Consider the following 25,263-nt stretch of genomic DNA (forward strand, 5'->3'; position numbering starts at 1 on the left):
CTGTAATAGAAACTTCTGTTAGTTGGAGCTAAAAGCATTTCTACTGATTCACTGACTAGCTGACCCAAGTTTTAACCACTACTTTACAAAGACTGTTTACATTTATATACCATTTACACTCTAAGTAGCTATTAAAACTTCCTTATTACAGACACTGTCATAGGAAAATTGAAATTGATAATCTTTTGTCATTAACCTTTTTTATCCCTATCAAATTAATAGGTGTAGTAATGTGTCTTTTGGTAATTCAAAGTTTCTTTAAGAATACAACTGCATATTGAACAGACGATGTAGGGAGATACTCACATTCTTTATCTTTGCATATTGAATGGATGATATAGGTAGATATTCACATCTTTCTTTCTTATTAACTCATACTCCATCCCACTGCCATATCACCCTTTCTCTCGCTCTTCAGTAAACCTTAAGTCTTAGATATCACCTTTCCCTGACAATTAGTTAGGTATAGCCTTGTAACTATAACAGTAAAAATGGGCCTTTATATAAATTGTAATACACAATCCATTATCCCATATACTAAACCCCTAAAACCAATGGAAAGCATCTGTTTGTACATTCATAGCAGTATTAATAACAAAATATTAACAGAATTTTTGTTATTAAAAATAAAAATCTAGAATATCTAATCTAAAGTAAAACACAATGGTCTGACTGAAGAACATTTTAGGTAAATTTTAAAATGTTTTAATCACATTTTAACTTAATAAAGTTTTTCAACTTCCATTTTTTCCAACTCTTCCTTTTTATTTTATTTTTTAAAAAAAGACAGAATCTCACTCTGTTGCCAAGGCTGGAGTGCAGTGGTGAGATAGGGTGTATTAGTTTCCTTGGGTTTCCACACCAAATTATAACAAATTGATGGCTTAAAACAAGAGAAATTTATTTTCTCATAGTTTTGGAGGTCAGAAGTCTGAAATCACAGTGTCAGCAGTACCATGCTCCCTTCCAAGGATCTCAGAAAGGATCCTTCTTTGCCTCTTCTGTATTTGGTGGCTCTTGATTTTTTTTAGCTTGTGACAGCCTAACTCCTGTCTCTGCCACCCATCTTCACATAGCTTTCTTCCCTGTGTTTGTCTTTTCTGTGTCTAGTAAGGATACTCATCACTGGATTCAGAGGCCATCCTAATCAAAGATGCTCTCACCTTGAGATCCCTACCTTAATTACATTTACTAACACTTTATTCCAAATAAAGTCACATTCTGAGATGTCACATATCTTGGTAGGGGTGGGGGTTGGGGGAGAGACCATTCAATCTACTACACAGAGCCAGCCAGGCCAAAAAAAAAAAAAAAGCAGTGAATGCTTATAAAAATTAGTTCTAGGTACTGCTGTTAAAATGCTAGTGTGGTTGCAGCCTAGGAGACAGGGCAGAAAATGGTATATGCTGAGAATGAAGAGGCAGGCATTCAGTCACCAGATTATGCAGTTTGTGCAATTACATGGAGTTTGAATTATAAATGCAATAGGATCTATTAAGCACAACAAAAAGCTATGATCTGATTAACATTACACACACATATGCATACAATGTGCATTACAGAGAGTGGATTAAAAGAACTGGCAGACCAGTTAGGATGCTGTTATAATAAACTCAGGAAAGAGATGAGATTAAGGAGACTTGGACTACAATAGTGTGGAGATGGACAAGAACAGACAGTTTTGACACAAATACTAGAGAAATAATTGATGGGATTTGGTGATAGATCCAATGTAGGGAGGAAAGAGGGAGGCATCAAGGGTGGTAACAGTTTCTGACTTGAGTAACAGGGTAACTGGTGATATTATTTAATGGAAAGAACTGGCAAAGAAAAAATGAAACTAGAAAAGTCCAGATTTTATATCTATGTATATCTGAGGTTATATAATAAATCACTCCAGTATCTTAAAACAACAGTGATTTATGATTTCTCATGATTCTGTGGGTTGGCTACACAGCTTTTCCATTGGTAGCTCCTGGATTCATTTATGTAGTTGCATTCAGCTGGTGGACTGGCTAGGGGACTGGGCTTAACCAGAGTGGGGAATGGGGAGGCTGGGCTTAACTGGGATTGGGATTTGAACCACAAAGAAGCTAGATAGGCTTTCTTCAAGCAGTTATCTCTACATTCCTATACGCCTTGCTTAGAAATTGCAATATCACTTCCTTAGACTTTTGTGTTGGTCACAGAAAACCCCAAGACCAACCAAGATTCATAAGGTAGAAGAAGCTGAACCTTCTGCTGGAAGGAGCTGAAATTTGTGACCATATTAAGAAATCTGGACTCTGTTTTAGGACAAGTAGAGAAACGTAAAAAGGTTTAAAGGTGGGCCAGGTGTGGTAGCTCACGCCTGTAATCTCAGCACTTTGGGAGGCCAAGGTGAGCAGGTCATGAGGTAACGAGTTTGAGACCAGCCTGGCCAAAAAAGTGAAATTCCATCTCTACTAAAAATACAAAAAATTAGCTGGGTGTGGTGGCGGGCACCTGTAATCCCAGCTACTTGGGAGGCTGAGGCAGGAGAATTGCTTGAACCTAAAAGGCAGAAGTTGTAGTGAGCCGAGAGCACACCACTGCACTCCAGCCCAGGCAAGAGTGCAAGACTCTATCTCGGAAAAAAAAAAAAAAAAAAGATTTTAAGATGTGGAACAATAGCAACAAAATTCGATATCCATTCAGGATTAGAAATTCTCAGAAAACTTCAAATAGGAGGAAATCTTCTCAAAGGAATACATGTTTTATGATGATTCCCTCCAATACTGGAACAGAAGGAAGGCTGGGGTAGTGAGTGGGGAAAACAGGAAGGGGAAATTCACAGATGCAAAGAAAATATTTGCAAATCATATATAAATCTGATAAAGAATTTAAATACAAAACAGAGAATTCTCAAAACAATAAGTAAACAACAAATTTCAAAATGACAAACCTTTTAAACAGACGCTTCACCAGAAAACATTCAAGAAAGCAAAAAGTGTACAAAAAATGGTCAACATCATTAATCATTTTAAAAATGCAAATTAAAGCCACAAAGATTTGTATATTAATTTTTTGTTTTGAGAGAGAGTTTTGCTTTGTCTGTTGCCCTGGCTGGAGTGCAGTGGCAAGATCTTGACTCACTGCAACCTCCACCTCCTGGGTTCAAGTGATTCTTGTGCCTCAGCCTCCCAAGCAGCTGGAATTACAGGCATAAGCTGCCATGACTGGCTAACTTTTTTGTATTTTTAGCGGATATGGGGTTTGGCCATGTTGGCCAGGCTGGTCTCAAACTCCTGGCCTCAAGTGATCTGCCTGCCTTGGCCTCCCAAAGTGCTGGGAATACAGGCATGAGCCACATTGCCCAGCCACTTCTATATTAATTTTTAGCACATCTTTGTAATGGCCCAAAATTGGAAAACGATCAAATGTACATCAACAGGTATATGGATAAACAAAATGTGAGCTATTAATACAATAGAAATCAAGTAGGCAACAAGATTCTACTATTATTATCTGAATAATGACACTTATACTTGCCAATATATTTGTGTGTACATATAAATGTACCCAGGTACCCGTTTAAATTTGTATTTGATGCAATGAACCCATATCAAGATATGAATGGGCACAAACCTGGTTGTTAGTATTGGTTATTAGAGAGGAAAAGATGACAGGACAAAAAAGGAAAACAATTATTTTATTTTAAAAAGTTATTCCCATTTTAAAAAACCAACATGTATGCTACTTTATGTAAAGTATGTGTCTGTGTGAGTGTATGCTGAGAGTTTAGCTGAATTGTCTTCAAAATGGTGGCAGTGGTGGGTGTGCAGTCAGGATGATGGAATTCAGGTGATGGATAATTTCTTTTAAATTTCTATGTTTTTATCTCCTTGATTCTCACTTTTAATAAATATTTGCAATTTGTATAAACAAAAAAAGTCATTTTCACAGTGATTGTGGCAATATTTTGAGACCTAATGAAAAACACTGCTGTTAATTCTGGATCATCTGTACTGATAGAGAGTAAATGTAGCATGAATGAAAATCCCATGGGGAGGGATCCAAGATGGCCGATTAGGAGCAGCTCAGGATTGCAGCTCCCAGCGACAGAGTGGAGGGTGAGTGGACGCCCATTTCCAAACGGATTTGTATTGCCCACAGCCCAGGAGACTCCCAGGCGGAGGAGCCCCATGGGTCGCCAGCATGGCTGTTTTGGCTGACACCCTGGCGCGGTGGTTCTCCATACAAAACACACAGGTCTGGGCGCCGTTTTAGCTGGTGATTGGAGCTCCTGGGAGACAGAGTGTCCCATTCAACTGATAAAAAAAGGGACTGAAACAGGGAGCCAGGCCAGGAGATTCCCCGGCAAAAAAGCACCATGAATCTCAGCGTGACTGTTTGAGTCAGCGCAGTGGGTCGCCACACAGGAAATCACACAGATCCCAGCACCTTTTGAACAGGCGAATGGAACACCTGGGAGACAGAGTCAACCATTCAACTAAAAAAAAAGAAAAAGGATTCTGAGGCAGGGAGTCCGGTGATTAGGCTCGGCTGGTCCTACCGCCACAAAAAACCAGCAATCTGAAACGCTCTGGATTGAGAGTTTCACAGCAAGCACAGCTGAACCCAGGATGGTCGAGCTCTGTGGGGGAGGGGCATCTGCCATTACCGAGGCAGTCCACCACTACGGAAATAGTCCGCCATTGCCATGGCAACCCGCCATTGCCAAGGCAGCCCGCCATTACAGAAAGAGTCTGCCATTATAGAGGTGGGCCACCACTGCCCAGGCAGTTAACTATACCCATATAAATTGCAGGGAAGTTCACACGGCAGCTTGGCGGAGCCCACAGTAGTTCAGCAAAGCCTCTACAGGCAGGCAGTGACTAGCCTGTCTCCTCGCTGGGCAGGGCGGCCCTGAAAAAAGGCAGCAGCACAACAGAAACTCATAAATAAAGCCCTAACTCCCCGGGACAGAGCACCGGGGGAGAAAAAAAAAAGGAGGAGAGGTTATGAGTTCTGCTGCAGCAGACATAAATATACCTGCCCAGCACCTCTGAATGAACAATGGAGCTCACAGTTCAGCACCTGAGCTCGTATAAAGGAGACTGTCTCCTCAAGCAGCTCCCTGACCCCCGTATGTCTGAAGAGTCACCTCATAAAGGAGAGCTTAGACTGACATCTGGCAGGTATCCTTCTGGGACAAAGATAGCAGAAGAAGAAACTGGCAGCAACCCTTACTGTTCTGCAGCCACTGCAGGTGATCCCCAGGCAAGCAGGGCCTGGAGTGGACCTCAGCAGTCCTACAGCAGAGGGTCCAGAATGGTAGAAGGAAAACTAAGAAACAGAAAGAAATAACTTTATCATCAACAAACTGGATGTCCACTCAGAGACCCAATCTGAAAGTCAACAACTACAACGACGACAGGTGGATAAATCCACATGGATGGGAAGAAACCAGCGCAAAAAGGATGAAAACACCCAAAACCAGAACGCCTCTCGTCCTACAAGGGATCAAAACTCCTCATCCGCAAGGGAACAAGGCTGGATGGAGAATGAGTGTGATGAATTGACAGAATCAGGCTTGAGAAGGTGGGTAATAAGAAACTTCTCTGAGCTAAAAAAACATGTTCTAACCCAATGCAAAGAAACTAAGAACCTTGAAAAAAGATTTGACAAAATGTTAACGAGGATTAGAGAGGAATATAAGTGAATTGATGGAGCCGAAAAAAACAACATGAGAACTTCACGAAGCATACACAAGTTTCAACAGCTGAATTGACCAAGCAGAAGAAAGCATATCAGAGGTCGAATATCAACTCAATCAAATAAAACAAGGAGGCAAGATTAGAGAAAAAAGGGTAAAAAGGAATGAACAAAGTCTCCAAGAAATATGGGACTATGTGAAAAGACCTAATGTACGTTTGACAGGTGTACCTGAATGTGACGAACAGAATGAATCCAAACTGGAAAATACTCTTCAGGATATTATCCAGGAAAACTTCCCCAACCTAGCAAGGCAGGCCAATATTCAAGTCCAGGAAATACAGAGAACACCACAAAGATATTCCTCAAGAAGAGCAACCCCAAGGCACATGATCGTCAGATTCACCAGGGTTGAAATGAAGGAGGAAATCCTAAGGACAGCCAGAGAGAAAGGTCAGGTTACCCACAAAGGGAAGCCCATCAGACTCACAGCAGATCTCTCAGCAGAAGCCCTACAAGCCAGAAGAGAGTAGGATCCAATATTCAACATCCTTCAAGAAAAGAACTTTCAACCTAGAATTTCCTATCCAGCCAAACTAACCTTCATAAGCGAAGGAGAAATAAAATCCTTTACGAACAAGCAAGTACTCAGAGATTTCATCACCACCAGGCCTGCTTTACAAGAGCTCCTGAAAGAAGGACTAAACATAGAAAGGAACAACCAGTACCAGCCACTCCAAAAACATACTAAATGGTAAACAGCATCAACACAATGAAGAAACTGCATCAACTAATGGGAAAAACAGCCAGTTACCATCAAAATAGCAGGATCAAATTCACACATAACAATATTAACCCTAAATGTAAACGGGCTAAATGCCCCAATCAAATGACACAGACTGGCAAATTGGATAAAAAGTCAAATCCCATCGGTGTGCTGTATCCAGGAAACCCATCTCACATGCAAGGATACACAAAGGCTCAAAATAAAGGGATGGAGGAAGATTTACCAAGCAAATGGAGAGCAAAAAAAAAGCAGGAGTTGCAATTCTCATCTCTGATAAATTAGACTTTAAACCAACAAAGATCAAAAGAGACAAAGAAGGACATTACATAATGGTAAAAGGATCAATGCAACAAGAAGAGCTAATGATCCTAAATATATACGCACCCAATACAGGAGCACCCAGAAACATAAAGCAAGTTCTTAATGACCTACAGAGACTTAGACTCCCACACAATAATACTGGGTGACTTTAAGACCCCATTGTCAGTATTAGACAGATCAATGAGACAGAAAATTAACAAGGATATTCAGGACTTGAAATCAGACCTGGACCAAGCAAACCTAATAGACTTTACCACAACTCTTCACCCCAAATCCACAGAACATACATTCTTCTGCGCACACCACACCTACTCTAAAACTGACCACATAATTGGAAGTAAATCACTATTCAGCAAATGCAAAAGAACAGAAATCGTAACAGTCTCTCAGACCACAGTGCAATCAAGTTAGAATTCAGAATTCAGAAACTAACTCAGAACTGCACAGCTTCATGGAAACTGAACAACTGGCTCTTGAATGTTGACTGGATAAACAATGAAATGAACGCAGAAATAAAGATGTTATTCAAAACCAACGAGAACGAAGACACAATGTACCAGAATCTCTGGGACACATTTAAAGCAGTGTCTAGAGGAAAATATATAGCAATAAATGCGCACATGAGAAGCAAGGAAAGATCTAAAATCGACACCCTGTCATCAAAATTGAAAGCGCTACAGGAGCACGATCAAAAAAACTGAAACCCTAGGAGAAGACAAGAAATAACTAAGATTACAGCATAACTGAAGGAGACAGACACACACAAAAAACCCTTCAAAAAAAATCAATAAATCCAGGAGATGGTTTTTCGAAAAGATCAACAAAATAGACAGACTACTAGGAAGATTAATACAAAAGAAAAGAGAGAATAATCAAATAGATGTAATAAAAAATGATAAAAGGGATATCACCACAGATTCCACAGCAACAGAAACCATCATCGAGATTATTACAAACAACTGTATGCACGTAAACTAGTAAACCTGGAAGAAATGGATAAATTCCTGGACACCTGCATCCCCCCAAGCCTAAACCAGGAAGAAGTGGAAACCCTGAATAGACCAATAACAAGGTCTGAAGTTGAGGCAACAATTAAGAGCCTATCACCCAAAAAAAGCCCAGGTCCAGATGGGTTCACAGCCGAATTCTACCAGACATACAAAGAGGAGCTGGTACCACTCCTTCTGAAACTATTCCAAACAATCCAAAAAGAGGGAATCCTTCCCGAATCATTTTATGAGACCAACATCATCCTGATATCAAAACCTGGCAGAGACTCAGCAAGAAAAGAAAACTTCAGGCCAATATCCAAGATGAACATACATGCAAAAATCTTCAATAAAATACTGGCAAACCAACTGCAACAGCACATCAAAAAGCTTATCCACCATGATCAAGTAGGCTTCACCCTGGGGATGCAACGCTGGTTCAACATACACAAATCTGTGAATGTAATTCACCACATAAACAGAACTATAAAGACGAAAACCACATGATTATCTCAACAGATGCAGAGAAGGCCTTTGACAAAATTCAACAGCCATGCTAAAAACCCTCAATAAACTAGGTATTGACAGAACGTATGTCAAAATAATAAAAGCTATTTACAACAAACCTACAGCCAATATAATACTGAATGGGCCAAAACTGGAAGCATTACCTTTGAAATCCGGCACTAGACAAGGATGCCCTCTCTCACCACTCCTATTCAATATAGTATTGGAAGTTCTAGCCAGAGCTATCAGGCAAGAAAAAGAAATAAAGAGTATTCAAATAGGAAAGGAGGAAGTCAAATTGTCTCTATTTGCAGATGACAGGACTGTATATCTAGAAGACCCCATCGTCTCAGCCCAAAATCTCCTGAAACTGATAAGCAACTTCAGCAAAGTCTCAGGATACAAAATCCATGTGCAAAAATCACAAGCATTCCTATATACCAATTACAGACTTAAAGAGAGCCAAATCAAGAATGAACTGCCATTCACAATTGCTACCAAGAGAATAAAGTACCTGGGAATACAACTAACAAGGAACGTAAAGGACCTCTTCAAGGAGAACTACAAACCACTGCTCAACGAAATAAGAGAGGACACAAACAGGTGGAGAAACATTCCATGTTCATGGTTAGGAAGAATCAGTATCGTGAAAATGGCCATACTGCCCAAAGTAATTTACAGATTCAACGCTATCCCCATCAAGCTACCAATGACCTTCTTCACAGAACTGGAAAAAACCACCTTAAACTTTATATGGAACCAAAAGAGAGCCTGCATAGCCAAGTCAATTCTAAGCAAAAAGAACAAAGCGGGGGCATCACACTACCGGACTACAAACTATACTACAAGGCTACAGTAATCAAAACATCATGGTACTGGTACCAAAACACAGATATAGACCAGTGGAACAGAACAGCGGCCTTGGAGGCAACACAACACATCTACAACCATCCGATCTTTGACAAACCTGACAAAAACAAACAATGGAGAAAGGATTCCCTGTTTAATAAACAGTGTTGGGAAAACTGGCTAGCCATGTGCAGAAAGCAGAAACTGGACCCCTTCCTGACACCTTACACTAAAATTAACTCCAGATGGATTAAAGACTTAAACATAAGACCTACCACCATAAAAACCCTAGAAGAAAACTTAGGAAATACCATTCAGGACATAGGCATAGGCAAGGACTTCATGACCAAAAGACCAAAAGCATTGGGAACAAAAGCTAAAATAGACAAATGGGACCTAATTAAACTCCACAGCTTCTGCACAGCAAAAGAATCAGTCATTAGAGTGAATTGGCAACCAACAGACTAGGAAAAAATTTTTGTAATCTACCCATCTGACAAAGGGTTAATATCCAGAATCTACAAAGAACTAAAACAGATTTACAAGAAAAAACAAACAAACCCATTCAAAAGTGGGCAAAGGATATGAACAGACACTTTACAAAAGAAGACATACATGCGGCCAACAAACATATCAAAAACCACTCATCATCACTGGTCATCAGAGAAATGCAAATCAAAACTACATTGAGATACCATCTCACACCAGTTAGAATGGCGATCATTAAAAAATCTGGAGACAACAGATGCTGGAGAGGATGTGGAGAAATAGGAACACTTTTACACTGTTGGTAGGAGTGTAAATTGGTTCAATCATTGTGGAAGACAGGGTGGCCATTCCTCAAGGACCTAGAATTAGAAATTCCATTTGACCCAGCAATTCCATTACTGGGTATATATCCAAAGGATTATAAATCATTCTACTATAAGGACACATGCACACATATGTTCACTGCAGCACTGTTTACAATAGCAAAGACCTGGAACCAACCAAATGCCCATCGATGATAGACTGGACAGGGAAAATGTGACACATATACACCATGGAATATTATGCAGCCATCAAAAACGATGAGTTTGTGTCCTTTGTAGGGACATGGATGAACCTGGAAACCATCATTCTCAGCAAACTGACATAAGAACAGAAAATCAAACACCACATGTTCTCACTCATAGGTGGGTTTGAACAATGAGAAGACATGGACACAGGGAGGGGGGCATCACACACTGGGGTCTGTTGGGGGGAAACAGGGGAGGGGCAGTGGGGGTGGGGAGTTGGGGAGAGAGAGCATGGGGAGAAATACCAGATATAGGTGATGGGGAGGAAGGCAGCAAATCACACTGCCATGTGTGTACCTATGCAACAATCTTGCATATTCTTCACAAGTACCCCAAAACCTAAAATGCAATAAAAAAAAATAAAAGAAAATCTCATGAATGTTTTAAAGATAGAATGTCACCCTTCTCTGTCATCATATATGTGGTTACAGCAGTTATTGATACTGTCATGGAAAACATGTCTTTCACGATGACTGGTGAAAACTCTCTAGAGTTGGTTAAAATGTACAGGCAATTACAAATGTCTTTTTAATTGATATAAGGAAGGGTTAGATCATAACTCCTTTACTGCAATTACAGGCTTTTTCCAAGGTAGTTTAAGTAAATTATGTGCCTTATGGAGAAACTACATGTGTTAGATAAACTTCATTATGATATGAGTGATAGTGTTGTTGGCTGTGGGTTCAATGTTAATGAATCAAAAATACCTACATTAAGGTGTCTTTAAACAGAAATATACACAAGACAAGATTATATATTGATTAGTTGATGAAAATATTGTAACCAAGACTCACAGGAACCTAACCCTGTATTTTCCTAGGAGCAATGGTTCAGTATTTGTGAAATCACTGTTCATGACTACTTTATAGGACATAACTACTGTGAATAACCAGAATCAACTGTATATGAAACCAAAATACCTGCCATAGCTAGCCCTGCAAAGTAGCTACTACATGTATCCTAATCCTTACAATCACTGTATGATCATGGGAAGAATTTAAAAGACATCAACATTCAGTGAAATAAGGTTTTTCCTTATTCAAAACTAAATAAAACTAATTTATATAGCATGGGTATCTTCTTAAGTTATTTGAAGCAAGCAGGTCATGTAACAGCTTATTATTAGAATAAATTTAAAAGCGTTATTCTATCTGTAATATTATATTACTGGCAACAATTATTTTGTTACCAATACCTACCTATAATAATACTGCTACTTTACATAAAGTATACTGAATTTCACAAAATGCTTTTGTACGCATTCTTATTTTATTCTCGTAAGTGCAATTTGCATTCTGGGTATTGTATTTTTCATTTTTATTTTGCTCCTTTTTTATGTAGTTTCCAGTTCTTTGCCAAAATTTTTAATATTAACTTTCATCTCCTTTTTTCCTTTCACATAGTAAGGCACTTATTTTAAGACTTGTATCCAAAACTCTCATTATCTGTAAATCCTTCTATTTTGATAGACACCAAATAAGAAAAACTAAAAGTAACTAGATGCTTGGATATCAGCTTCCTAAAAAAGTGTATCTTCTACTGCAGGCCTATTGCTAGGGATACTATCAATTCTCAATTATTTTAATCCAGTTTCAAGTACTCAGATGATATGAAACTGGGTTTTACTCCCTGTGAGGGCCAGGCTATTTGTAGTTTACACTGACCCTACAGACATAGCTTGAAGGTCTCAACCCAGAGCAAGCGGAGTCTATCACCCTACCACACCCCTGGTTCTAGCTTCTAATCTGTGTCTACCTGGCCCCAAGGGTTTGTCAAAGGTGCTATTTGGCTTCTTAATGTCTTAGAACTTCTTTAAGATATTCAGTAGAAAAGTGGCTCCAAAGTAGTTCTTTTTGGATTCCCATAGTCTGCTGAATCTTGGCCCTATCACTTTTGAAAAAAAGTTTTGTGGGCACACAGTAGGTGTATATATGTATGGGGTACATGAGATGTTTTGATACAGGGATGCAATGTAAAATAAGCGCATCATGGAGAATGGGGTACCTGTAACCTCAAACATTTATCCTTTGAGTTACAAACAATCCAATTATACTCCTTATGTTATTTAAAAATATAATAGTTATTACTGACTGAAGTCAGCCTTTTGTGCTATCAAATAGTAAGTCTTATTCATTCTCGTCACTCTTCACTACCTTATTTTCAATACACTATCTTCAAAAGTATTTTTTTTAATTTCACTTCTATTTCATCTTTTCTACCTGTGCTTAGTGGAAAGCCTTGTCAAAACTGACTTTTATTACTATATTTTTCACTTACAGAAGTTTTATTTGGTTCTTTTTCAAATCTGCCACATCACTTTTAAGTGTCCAATTTCTTTTATTTTTTTAAATATGGTAAGTAGTTGACTTAATTCCTGTATCTTTCAGTAATCTTAATTCTAGTATCTAAAATTCTGGAGGAGGTTCTGCTGTCTACTGTTTCTGCTAGTTCTTAAAGTATCTTACTTTCTGTTATACTTAGTTATCTTTGAGTGTATAGTGCTCAATTTCCTTTAATAATGATTTGTGGAGAATGCCTGAGGCCTAGAAATAAAGGTTAACTATTTTCAGAGAAGATCTGCATTTGCTTCTGCTGAGAACCTTAAATGTACTATTCATCCACAATCACTTTAAACTAAAATCAGACCACATGGTTTCATGGATAGTCAAGTATTGAGACTTTGAGTACCAAATGTGAACAAAAACCAATACATAGCTATTACCTCTCAGGGATGTTTTCTTCTTCATTTTCCCCTCCTCTACTGACTGTCACTGCAATTCTTTCCAAAAGCCCCCAGGAGGTGGGATTCTTCTGTTTCATTCTTATCCTGAGAATGAATTACTTTAAGATCCCAGCTTAAAAAAAAAAGCTCAGCCTTCATTTGTGTGTGTGCTTATGTGTGTGTGTGTATGTATGTATGTGTACGTGTGTGTATTTTTCTTTTAAGATGGGGTATCACTCTGTCGCCCTGGGTGAAGTGCAGTGGCATGATCTTGGCTCACTGCAGCCTTGATCTCCTGGGCTCAAGCAATCCTCCAAACTCAGCCTCCTGAGTATCTGGGACTACAGGCACATGCCACCATGCCAGACTAATTTTTGTATTTTTTGAAGAGACAGGGTTTCCCTTGTCACCCAGACTGGTCTCAAACTTCTGAACACAAATGATCCACCCATCTTGGCCTCCCCCAAGTGCTAGGATTATAGGCATGAGCCACCACATCCAGCCGTGGATATACCTATTTTTTATTCAGTCTGATTAGTAACTTTCATATCAAGAGTGGGAAAGAAATATTATAGCTTACGACCACTAGAAGTGCAAGACTCTTTGCTACGTATCTATACGTGAAAACTATACCCATGCTGGCTAGGCGCTACAGCTCATACCTGTAAGCCTAGCACTTTGGGTGGCTGAAGTGGGCCAATCACCTGAAGTCAGGAATTCAAGACCAGCCTGGCCAACATGATGAAACCCTGTCTCTACAAAAAATACAAACGTTAGCTGGGTCTGGTGGTGCACGCTTATCATCCCAACTACTCAGGAGGCTGAGGCAGGAGAATCACTTGAGCCCAGGAGGCGGAGGCTGCAGTGAGCCAAGATCGCGCCACTGCACTCCAGCTTGGGCGACAAGAGCGAAACTCTGCCTAAAAAAAGAAAAGAAAAGAAACGAAACGAAACGAAACTATACCCATTCCATCCAACATGGCAGTTTCAAACTAAGTCAACACTGAAATTTGCCTTCAATTTTATTTTTTTTTCTGGTAAAAATGTTATTCCTTGAGACTGGCCACAGTAAATCCCAGTTATATTTCAGTAACAACTAGAATGATGACAACTAGATTGCATGGTATTTATTTCCATGACAAATTAGTCCTTCTTCGTTACAAAAGCTTCAGATAACTTCTACTATAGGACTAATCACACTGAAATGTTTCAGGGTAACTGACTCAATACCCTTGGCTCATCAAGAGGAGACAAAATTTAATTCACTACTGTATTCCAAATACCAAAGTTTGGCACTCCATAGATGCTTACTAAGTAATTTTTTAATAAATGAATGAGCAAACCAGAAAGTTAAGAAACACATTAAATTCTACTGCCTTCAAAATAGAGTCCAATAACAAACACAATTTCAAAATAACAAGGTTATCATTGTTTCAGTTATGACTGAATTTTTTTTTAGAAAAAAGATAATTCATGAATAAAAAATAAAAATAACCAAATGAAAATCACTAACATACTAAAACTTGAGCACTAAAACTATTAATAAGTAAAATAAAAAAGTGAATCAAAAAGCGTGATTAAAAACACAATGTATGTCCATTAATATAGGCAAAGAGATTTTAATGTAAAAAGGAAAAAGCAAATTAAAACCACAGTGAGTTAAAATGAAAAATGCACTAAACTGACAACATATAAAAATCACCCATAGACGCGATGAGGAGAACATGATGCAGCAGCAGCTTCCATACACGGCAAGTGGATAAATTCTACAACTACTTTGTAAAACAGTTTACCATTTCCTCATAAACTTCAATATTCATATACCCACCCTATGATTCAGCAATTCTACTCCAAGGCATATACACCTTAAAGAAATTCTTACACATGTGTACCAGAAGACAACATACAAGAATGTTCACAGCAGCTTGTTTCATAATAGCAAAAAATTGTAAAAAACCTAAACGCCTATCAACAGCAAAATGGATAAATAAATTTTGGCATATTTATACATAGAAATATTATATGGTAGTGAAAATGAACAAACTACAATTATATATAACAACATTAATGAACACCATAATGTTAAAAAAAGCAAGTCACAGAAAATTTATAAATGACTGAATCAATTTATATTTTGTTTGTATAAAGTCAAAGCCAAAAAAACTAAATCATAAAATATGTATATGTTATACCTATGTGGTATTATTTTAAAATGCTTAATAAAACATGAGTTATAGTTACTAGGGAGGGGTTAGAGGGAAGATGTAAGAGGGGGCTCATAGGAGGCTTCAAAAGGTAGTATTTACTTACCATTTCTAAACATGGCTGATGAATAAACAGGTTTTATTCTTTACATTATATATAAAAATTATAAATATATATTATTTAGACATGTATTTTGCAATAAAGCATGTAAACACCAGGTGATCCAAATTGGTAGGCAAACAGAAAAATATACACATATATATATATACACATACAGAGAGACAGAGAGAGAGAGAAAGACAGAAAGAGAGACTAGATTTCCATGAATTATACTACAATTAAAAATTAAGTATTATTTACCCATCTGCTTTACCTAGCAGAGCATTAATTTCTTCAAGAATATGGATATATGTGTGCCTAGTACATTATAAACATTAATGCTGAAAGCATATAACTGAAAGAATAATTTTAAATTTAGTCAACCCTAGACCCTACTTGCCAGAGAAAAGAAATTTAGCACATTGTCCTGGTGCCATTTTTAATATCATTTTTAATATTAAATATAATAATATTTAAATAAAATAACAAACTATTTAAGTTCATTTTCCCCATAAGACATTGAGTCAAAGTTTGATTTATTAACATTTTCTTAAACATTTACAGAATAACTTGAGTGTAACTATTCTGGTAGACATAAGTAAAAGTCCATGTTTCATCAAATACCACACTGCATTTGCCTGTGAAATAAAAATTCTTCCAAAATTTAATAAGCAAAAATAAAGACAATAAAAATCTACCTCGCAATCTTAAAAAGAGAATAAACTATTAGATTTGAGATAACTAACATCAATTGAGTGTTTATTTAAATGTTGACTTCTAAACAGCATTAGCGAATGCATGTAATCTTACCTGGGGAGGATAGTTGCTTTCTGAAGACCATCTTGAAGATTGGTCATTTGGTTTATCCACTAAAATGTTCCTGGAATAAAGAAAAGTATTAAAAAATTTAAGTAAACATGAACAGGCAAAACAGGAATAATCTACCAGATGCTGAAATTATCACAAAGTTATGTAATGTTTGGAACTTGAATAAGAACAGAAAACAAAAGAGTAAGAAAAGCACAGAAAGCTTCTAGTATGTGTAAGATTTTAAAATATGACAAAGGTGGCATTTCCAACAACAGAGAAAAATCAAGATTTTCCATAAGGCAACTTTTCTTTAAAATAGAAAGTTCTATTAATACTTTACACTAAGTGACAAAATAAACCTTAGAGAAATATATTTAAGAATTTAAGGTAAAAATAGCTGGGTGCAGCGGCACATGCCTATAACCTCAGCTACTTGGAAAATGACTTGAGGCCAGGAGTTCAAGGCCACAGTGCGCTATGATGGATCATGCCTGTGAACAGCAACTCCAGCCTGGGTAACAGAGTAAGACTCTGTCTTTAAAAAAAAAAAAAAAAAGAATTTAAAACAAAAATACAGCAAAATACATAGAAATAAATAAAATCACATATACATATTATATGTAGCATACATATTATATTGCATGCAATCATACTGCTATATTATATATTTATTACATATACGACAAATGCACCACATAGAACATAATGTATGTATATTTTACACTATATAAAGTCAATTTTTGGAATAAGACAGGCTTTTAAGCATACCATCAAAAGCAGAACTGTGAGTGGAAAAGGAACGGATATAAGTAACTTTAGAAGATTGTGATTTCACGGAAACTGTAAGGCTAAAGGCAGGCAGAGCTTTACATAAACACTGCTTGATTTGGTAAAGTTGTTTTTCACAAGGAATATGAGTTAATTCTGAAACATGTTACATACATATTAGATTAAACAAATAAGCAAATGGCTGGCAGATGTGACAGTCAGGTTTCTCCCTTTTGGAGGGGGACGTTACACTTAAGCAAGGGGACAGAGGTACTGGATTAGAATCAGAGACATCAGTGCAAACTTATATTTACCGTAATACAGATATAAATAGATAAAGAAATCATTGTAGGGGTGTGTGTGCACAAACAGTATTTTCTAATTCTGTCCACTGAGGGGGACTACAGGCAGTCACATACCGGTACCCAAAAGCATATCCAGTACCTGATATTTGTTTCTATATACCATTCTCCAATAAAAGAAAACAGGAGTAGTTGGAGAAATGGCTGATTCTAGAGCTGGGTAAGGGAATACAGAAGACAAACCTGGAGCACCTGACACCAAAAAGAAGTGTTTTTAAAAAAAGGCAAAGGAAGGGGGCAGTATGGATCACGTCAAAGGGTCACAGAGACTCACCAGCCAATGCTAAAAAAATTTAAGCAGTAAAATATCCATGAATCCATATTGATACAAACAACCCCAGTCTAACCAGCAGGAAAACATCAGAGGAAGGTTCAATCAAACACATGAATAGTAATCATCCAAACTCTAAATATAATAAAAAACAAGGAAAGTTTGAGCAACTGTCACAGACCAGAGGAGAGAATGAACATGACAACTAAATGTAATATGGGATCTTGGATCACAGAAAGAATATTTGTGGGAAAACTACTGAAATCCAAACAAAATGTGGCATTTAGTTAAGAGTAGTGTACTAATGTTGGTATCTTAGTTGTGACAAATGTTTCATGTTAATGCAAGATGTCAGCAACAGGGGAAACTGAGTAAAGAACATATACAGTAACTCTGAGCCATCTTTGCAACTTTTCCATAAATCTAAAATTATTCTGCAATAAAAATTATATTTTTCAAAAGTGAGATCTATACTGGCAAAGGGAAAGTACTTAATAAATGAATTATAGATTTATTTATACCATCACAAATAATATATTATCAAAAATAGATCAATGAATTTTTTTAAAAAAGCAAAGTACATGGAAAAGAACTGCCTTGACACATATGTTCCATAAAGACAAAACATTAATACATAAAACAGCTTAAAATCAAATTAACAGGCAAACAGCCAACTAGAAAAAATAAAGGCAACATAAAATACATTGGGCTAATTAAAATTTGAATAAAGAGCATTTAAATATAATTACTCCATATGAAAATGGCCAAAACACAAACATCCATAATCAATAATCAAAAATTGGAGATTAAGACAAACATTTATTGCTCCTATAAAATTAGGCCCAAACCCGCAAAAATAATCACATTTTACAATTATAACAGCAGTTGTTGGCCAGAGCTGGTAAAATGTTACTTTCATGTTTTGCTGACAGGAATGCAAATTCATGTAACTTTTCAGGAGAAAAATGTAATCTATAGCAAAAGCATTTCAAATATGTACATCCTTTAAATAAAAATGATGACAACCATGACTGTTTGAGTCCCAGACACTGTTCTAAGTGCTTTCTAGGTATTTGAAGTATACAAATTAAGAAACTGAAACACACTGCAGGAAAAGGGCAAAAAAAAAAAAAGAAAGTTTAAAGAAAGAAACTAAAGCAGATGGAAAAATTAATTGCCTAAATGTATACACCTAGGTAAGGATTTGAACCCAAGGCAGTCAGACTACAAAGTCCATGCACTTAATCACCACCAGATGCTAAAGCCTCAGAATTCTTCCACTTCTAAGAACTTTATCCAAAAAAGAAAAAAGAAAAAAAAAAGAAAGAAATCTAGGGGATATAAATCATCCTCATTCATCAAAGCACACTTTAGAAGAGGAAGCTGTAAACAAACTGTCTCACAATGGAGGATTAATTAAATTATAACATGTCTATACAGAATACCATATAATTATTATGTGTTCTACAGCTTGACTTTAATGTCATATGAAAATGTTCAATACAGAGTAAGTGAAAGGGAAAAGTAGTTAATTGTGTATATAAAGAATCAAGTGTTGCTAAGTAATGACATCATACACAGGGAGAAAAGACAAAGAACATATACTAAGTTATTAATATAATTCTCAAAGGGCGATTACAAGTGATTTTTTCTTTGTGCTTTTTTTGTGTGTTTTCAGATTTTCTAAAATTAACACAAATTCTTTTCATATCAGAAAAAAAGCTTTTTCCCAAAAGCTTTTTTTTAAAATTAAAAAAATTTAATTTTTTTAAAATTTAAAAATTAGAAAACACAGAAGATAGGCCAGGTGCAATAGCTCACGTCTATAATCCCAGCACTTTGGGAGGCCAAGGCGAGCAGATCACCTAAGGTCAGGAGTTCAAGACCAGCCTGGCCAACATGATGAAACCCTGTCTCTACTAAAAATACAAAAACATTAGCCAGGCGTGGTGGCAAGCTATTGTAATCCCAGCTACTTGGGAGGCTGAGGTAGGAGAACTGCTTGAACCCAGGAGGCAGAGGTGGCAGTGAGCCGAGATCGTGCCACTGCACTCTAGCACGGGTGACAAGAGGGAGACTCAGCCTTAAAAACAAAAGCTACAAAAGACTGAAGATATGAACTGAGTTTGAAAAAGACTATAGTACAATTAAAAGCTAAAGAACTAGAATTTTTTAAAATTACACTGAGATGCATATTATAAAGCATGAAGGAAAACCTAATACATTATAACTATGATAAACTGGAACCACAAAAATCATGAAGTATAATAAATTTGGGGAGGGGAATATTAGATGTCATGAAAGTGATGTAGTTCTTTCAACTTTCACAGTTCCTAGGAAAGAATAGTTTTTCTGAAGTTGACAAAAAGAAAAAAAAAAATTAACTAAAGTTTAAAATTAAGCAAAGATAGAAATAAAAACATATCACATACCTTCTAAATTATTTGAGACAGAATATCAAGAAGGCAACAGGGAGGGACCCTGTCTCTAAAAAAGATACTCAACAAGAAAAAACATATAGCAATAAGCAGAAAAGAAAAGGTTAAATAAAGGCACAAAACATCAAAAACAGAAAATTTTAAATAAAATAGTATTAATACCAAATGTCAATAAAGCCCTAATATAACACAGTAATATATTCTTTGGATTTGGGTGAATAAGTAGACACATTACTATCTACATAAAGGCCACATACAATTACAAGGTGACTCATGAGAGATAAAAGATATAAAAGCAGATGCAAATTTTGTAAAACTACAGGGAATAAAAAGCAAAAAGTATTAACTAGGTGAAAACATCAACTGTATAATAACAGAGTTCAAGCCATGATGGTGACATAATTCGTAAATTGTAATGAATCAAATAAAACAAAGATAAAACAAAAACCACAATAAATATGAGAAGAAATTGATTAAAAAAAATAGGAGATTAATTTCTCATCTTATGGCAAGAAGTTATTTTTAAAAAGTAAAAATAAAAAATAGGAGATTAACAGCTCTCAGCAATTGGAAAGTTAGTAATATATATATATTATATATGTCAAGTATAATGTAAAGTATTGGTAAGATAGTAGTAAAGAATGATGTTATTAAGAAGAAAAGTAAAGGAGAAACAGGCTTCAATGACACAAGGAAGCTAGCCATGTCATAATCTGAAAAATGAGCAGATGGACCACTAAATGCAAAGTCAAGGGGGCCAAACAGTTACAATATGTTTGGTCTTGTGACACACCTATTGACAGCCCATTGGAGATATGGCAGTTGGCTATCTTGGGCTAAAATTAAAGGAAAATACCAGGGCTGAACAAAATATACTCTTCAGAGATGTCAATGTATCAATGCTATTTAAAGCCACAACATTTAAGTGAGATGACTTAGGGAATGAAATAGAGCTCAGAAGAAAAGCATGATTGGTTATGCTCTGGGAGTCCATCATTTAGGAGGTCCACACGAAAAGAATCAAGCAAAAGAAACCGAAAAATGCCAAAGATAAAGAAAATAAAAACCTAGAAAGTGTGAATACTAAGTGAAGAAAGTATTTTAAGAAGAAACAAAAGTTTTTGCAAAATGCTGCTGATTAGACAAAGACTGGGTGATTCATATTCATAAGCCTAAATGCTGCCATATACAAGGTACTTAATAAACATTTGATAATGATATGAACAAATAAATAACACTAAAAAGTAAAGAAAAGAAAGTAGGCCCACCAAATCATAAAGTATATTAATTCCACTGATTACCTGTAACTTAAGGTCATGTTGAAACTAAAATTAAAAAAAAAAAAAAAAAAAGCCAAAAAAAAAAAAACCAGACCAGAAACGGAGTGAGGTTAGCCAAGAGGGGTTGGAAAGACAGGAGCTTGAAGATATTCCTGCTGATCTCCAGTCCCAGCACTAAGCCAACTAAGCATCTCTCCTGAGTCCAGCAGGTTACAGAGGACAGGCTCGGATCTTTAAGAATCTTGACAAAAGTTTGGCCCTCAGAGAAGAACCATGAAATTCTTGAATACTTCTCTCCCCAAGAGTCAGGCATCAACTGCATAAGCATTGCTGTGACAATCTGCTATCTCCCTATCCCACTAAGAGCTTCAAGAGAGGTAATCTGCCCTGACGGTGGAAGAACTTGCCCTGTCAGCTGAAGTCATCTAATTGCTGAGAGGTGTCCCTGGTGACCAACAGATACCTAACACAGGAAGTGGTATACCAAAAGCCACAAGACAAGCACTGCTGGACTGCCAACTATGTGAGGTATGCACACTTTTACCCAAGGAGTATACAATGTAAAAAGTTTATATGGAAAAATAAACATACAAAACGGGGAATAGTGAGAGAAAATCATCTTATTACTTTTAAAATATTTTTTGAAAATAAGAAATAAAGATTTTAATTAAAAAAAAAGATTCCTTTTAAAAAAAAAAAAAAAACACCTTAAATCCTCTATAATTAAAAACCAAAAGGACTGGTATAGGAACAAAGCAATAGTTCAGAGAAACACAAACACAGAAACTACACCCAGTGTAGATGGAAATTTAATATTAGATTAAGGTGATATTTTAATTCAGCAGGAAACGATAGTTCATTTATTAAATAATACACAATTGAATACCCATCAGAAGAAAGCATGTTAACCCCTGTCTAATATCATACAAAGGTAATCTCATGGCTGGGCGCCGTGGCTCACAGCTGTAACGACAGCACTTTGGGAGGCCGAGGTGGGTGGATCACCTGAAGTCAGGAGTTCAAGATTGACTAACATAGTGAAACCCCATTTCTACTAAAAATACAAAAAGATGGCCAAGTTTGGTATGCCGCACTTGTAATCCCAGCTACTCGGGAGGCCAAGGCAGGAGAATTGCTTCAACCCAGGAGGCAGAGACTGCAGTGAGCTGAGATCGCACTACTGCACTCCAGCTTGGGCAACAAAAGTGAAACTTCGTCTCAAAAAAAAAAAAAAATTATCTCAATTGAAGATTTAAACATGCACATATACATAAAAACCCTAGGGAAAAATTTTCGAGCAAATACATACAACCTACAGTGTTAGAGAGATTTTTTTGCCAAGAAACACATAATCTGTAAAACAAAAAGTAACTGTTTGATTACATTAAAACTTTTAAATTTTGTGTTATTAAAAGTCCCATGAAGAAACACAGGAGAAAAGCAATAGTTTGGAAAAAAATCTTTGCAACTCATATGACTAATAAAGAATTCATATCTAGAGTATGCAAAACATTGTTACACTTGATAAGGATAAGATGAACAGAGCTGAAAATGAGTAGAATGCAAGTCACTGAAGAGTCATTTAAAAAGCCAATAAACTAAGACCAAAAAAATTTCTCAAAATCCCTGTGTATTGTCTGTGCCACGGAAAAAGAAATGAAAATAGTAAGATAGCCCTTTTCACCCCTGAAATTGATGAAGTTAATCCCTAATTATCAGAAAATTAGAGAGAAAAGATGAACATGTGCATTATCCTAGCCTTTATGGAAAGTACACTTGTAAAATCTATTAAAATCTAAAATGTACGCATTCTTTCACCTAGAACTCTCATTTCAAAATCTCTCCCACAGAAATAAAATCACTAGTACGTTAGGACATGCATATAGAGATGTCTGACGCAGCATTTTTTGAAGTAGAGGGAAATGATCAAATAAATTATAGAATATATATCATGGAACGTTATACTACCATTATTAAAAACTTGGAAGGATTTCTAAAATGCAAGATACAAAGAGGCATGCATGATTCTGTTCTTGTTTTAAAAACCTGTTACATATAAATGTGTGTGTGATTATACAAACAAGTTGATATATGATCCAATTTGTATCAAATTATATAAAGCAAGTACAAATATTAGCCCAAAATGAGGCATAAATATCATTAAGAGGTTTTACGTATTTTCTTGTATTTGCCATATTACTCAATTTTATCAGCATATACTATTGGTAAAAATAGTTACTGTAGAAAATAATAGTTGGCTTGACAGCAAACTTTCTGCATATATAGCAAACTGACTTGCAATCTGATATGGTTTGGCTCTGCGTCCCTGCCCAATCTCATGCTGAATTTTAATTCCAAATGTTGGGGGAGGGACTTGGTAGGAGGTGACTGGATGATGGGGGCGGATTTCCCCCATGCTGTTCTTGTCAAAGTGAGGGACTTCTCACAAGATCTGATGGTTTAAGTGTATGGCACTTCCCTCCTTTCTCTCTCTCTCTCCTGATGCTAAGAGAAGGTATTTGCTTCCCCTTTGCCTTCTGCCATGACTGTTAAGTTTCCTGAGGCCTCACAATCATTCTTCCTGTTAAGCCTACAGAACTGTGAGTCAATTAAACCTCTTTTCTTCATAAATCACCCAACCTCAGGTAGTTCTTTATAACAGTGTGAGAACGTACTAATACATTCATCAGAAAATCAAATCAGGCTCTACTTTTCCATCATTTTAAAGACATAGAAAAAGACAGTAAAGAAACTAATAAAAGATCATTGTCTCTTAAAATTTTTAAATGATGGATCTTATTCCAAAACATAAAGTAAGACCTAGACTATTTTTAATTCTGCCTCCTATGATGTTGCTCACCTCAACCCATTTCCACGCTCCTGCAAGGCAAATAAGAAACAAGTGGATAGTGACTATTAACATCAGTTCCTCAGCAACAGTAACAGAGCCTATTGCCATAGTAGTATTCTATAAAAACACATTCAATATTATCCTCACTTGTATTGCTTTCCAAAGACTTATACAATTTACCATCACTAGTGGTATATACAGTCTATACTCCTTCAAATTCTCAGGACTAAGTGAGAGATGTTAACCTCTCATACTATGTATGTCAATCATGGTATCAATTCAATACCCCTTGTTTCTAAAAACAGAATACCCCATCCATAGCCTCTACTGAAGGAGCAATCATAGGCAATATGCTTTGTACCTCTGACTTTTACTTATGACTATTTCAACGACTACTAATCATGGCTGGCTATCTCCTATGACAGGAGATGGGGTGGACCAGTATGAAAATAAAATTCTAGGCCAGGCGCGGTGGCTCAAGCCTGTAATCCCAGCACTTTGGGAGGCCGAGGCGGGTGGATCACGAGGTCAAGAGATCGAGACCATCCTGGTCAACATGGTGAAACCCCATCTCTACTAAAAATACAAAAAATTAGCTGGGCATGGTGGCGCGTGCCTGTAATCCCAGCTACTCAGGAGGCTGAGGCAGGAGAATTGCCTGAACCCAGGAGGCGGAGGTTGCGGTGAGCCGAGATCGCGCCATTGCACTCCAGCCTGGGTAACAAGAGCGAAACTCCGTCACAAAAAAAAAATAAAAATAAAAATAAAATAAAATTCTATTTTTTTTTTTTTTTCTGAGATGGAGTCTCACTCTGTTGCCCAGGCTGGAGTACAGTGGTGCAATCTTGGCTCACTGCAACCTCCACCTCCCAGGTTCAAGCGGTTCTCCAGCCTCGCCCTCTCGAGTAGCTGGGATTATAGGCATGTGTCACTATGCCCAGCTAATTTTTGTATTTTTAGTAGAGACAAGGTTTCACCATGTTGGTCAGGCTGGTCTTGAACTCCTGACCTCGTGATGTGCCTACCTGGGCCTCCCAAAGTGCTGGGATTACAGGCATGAGCCACCACGCCTGGCCTGGAAATAAAATTCTAAGACAAAAAAATGCATAAGAACACAGAACTAAAGAAACACAGAACAGAGATACCAGGTAAGAATAATAAAAGTGGAATAAGGCAGTAAGTAGTATAATAAAAATGCAGATCTAGAAGAGAAGAAGGGGTATCTTGACAGTGCACTACAAGAAATAAAAGAGAATAGAAACTGATGGTT

General features: G+C 36.9%; 1 protein-coding gene across 9 annotated transcripts in view; it reads right to left on the reverse strand.

Annotated features, from left to right (window-relative positions):
* Positions 1–25,263, reverse strand: part of MKLN1 (muskelin 1) — a 414,229-nt gene that overhangs the window by 123,139 nt on the left and 265,827 nt on the right. For all 9 annotated transcript variants that reach the window (XM_032275651.1, XM_032275655.1, XM_032275654.1 and 6 more), the window contains one exon: positions 16,024–16,093. In XM_032275651.1, the coding sequence (XP_032131542.1) occupies positions 16,024–16,093 (70 nt within the window). The remainder of the gene's footprint in view (positions 1–16,023; positions 16,094–25,263) is intronic.

The sequence above is a fragment of the Sapajus apella genome, unplaced genomic scaffold (genome assembly GCF_009761245.1).
Source record: "Sapajus apella isolate SASKATOON/1434 unplaced genomic scaffold, GSC_monkey_1.0 scaffold7, whole genome shotgun sequence".
NCBI lineage: Eukaryota > Metazoa > Chordata > Mammalia > Primates > Cebidae > Sapajus > Sapajus apella.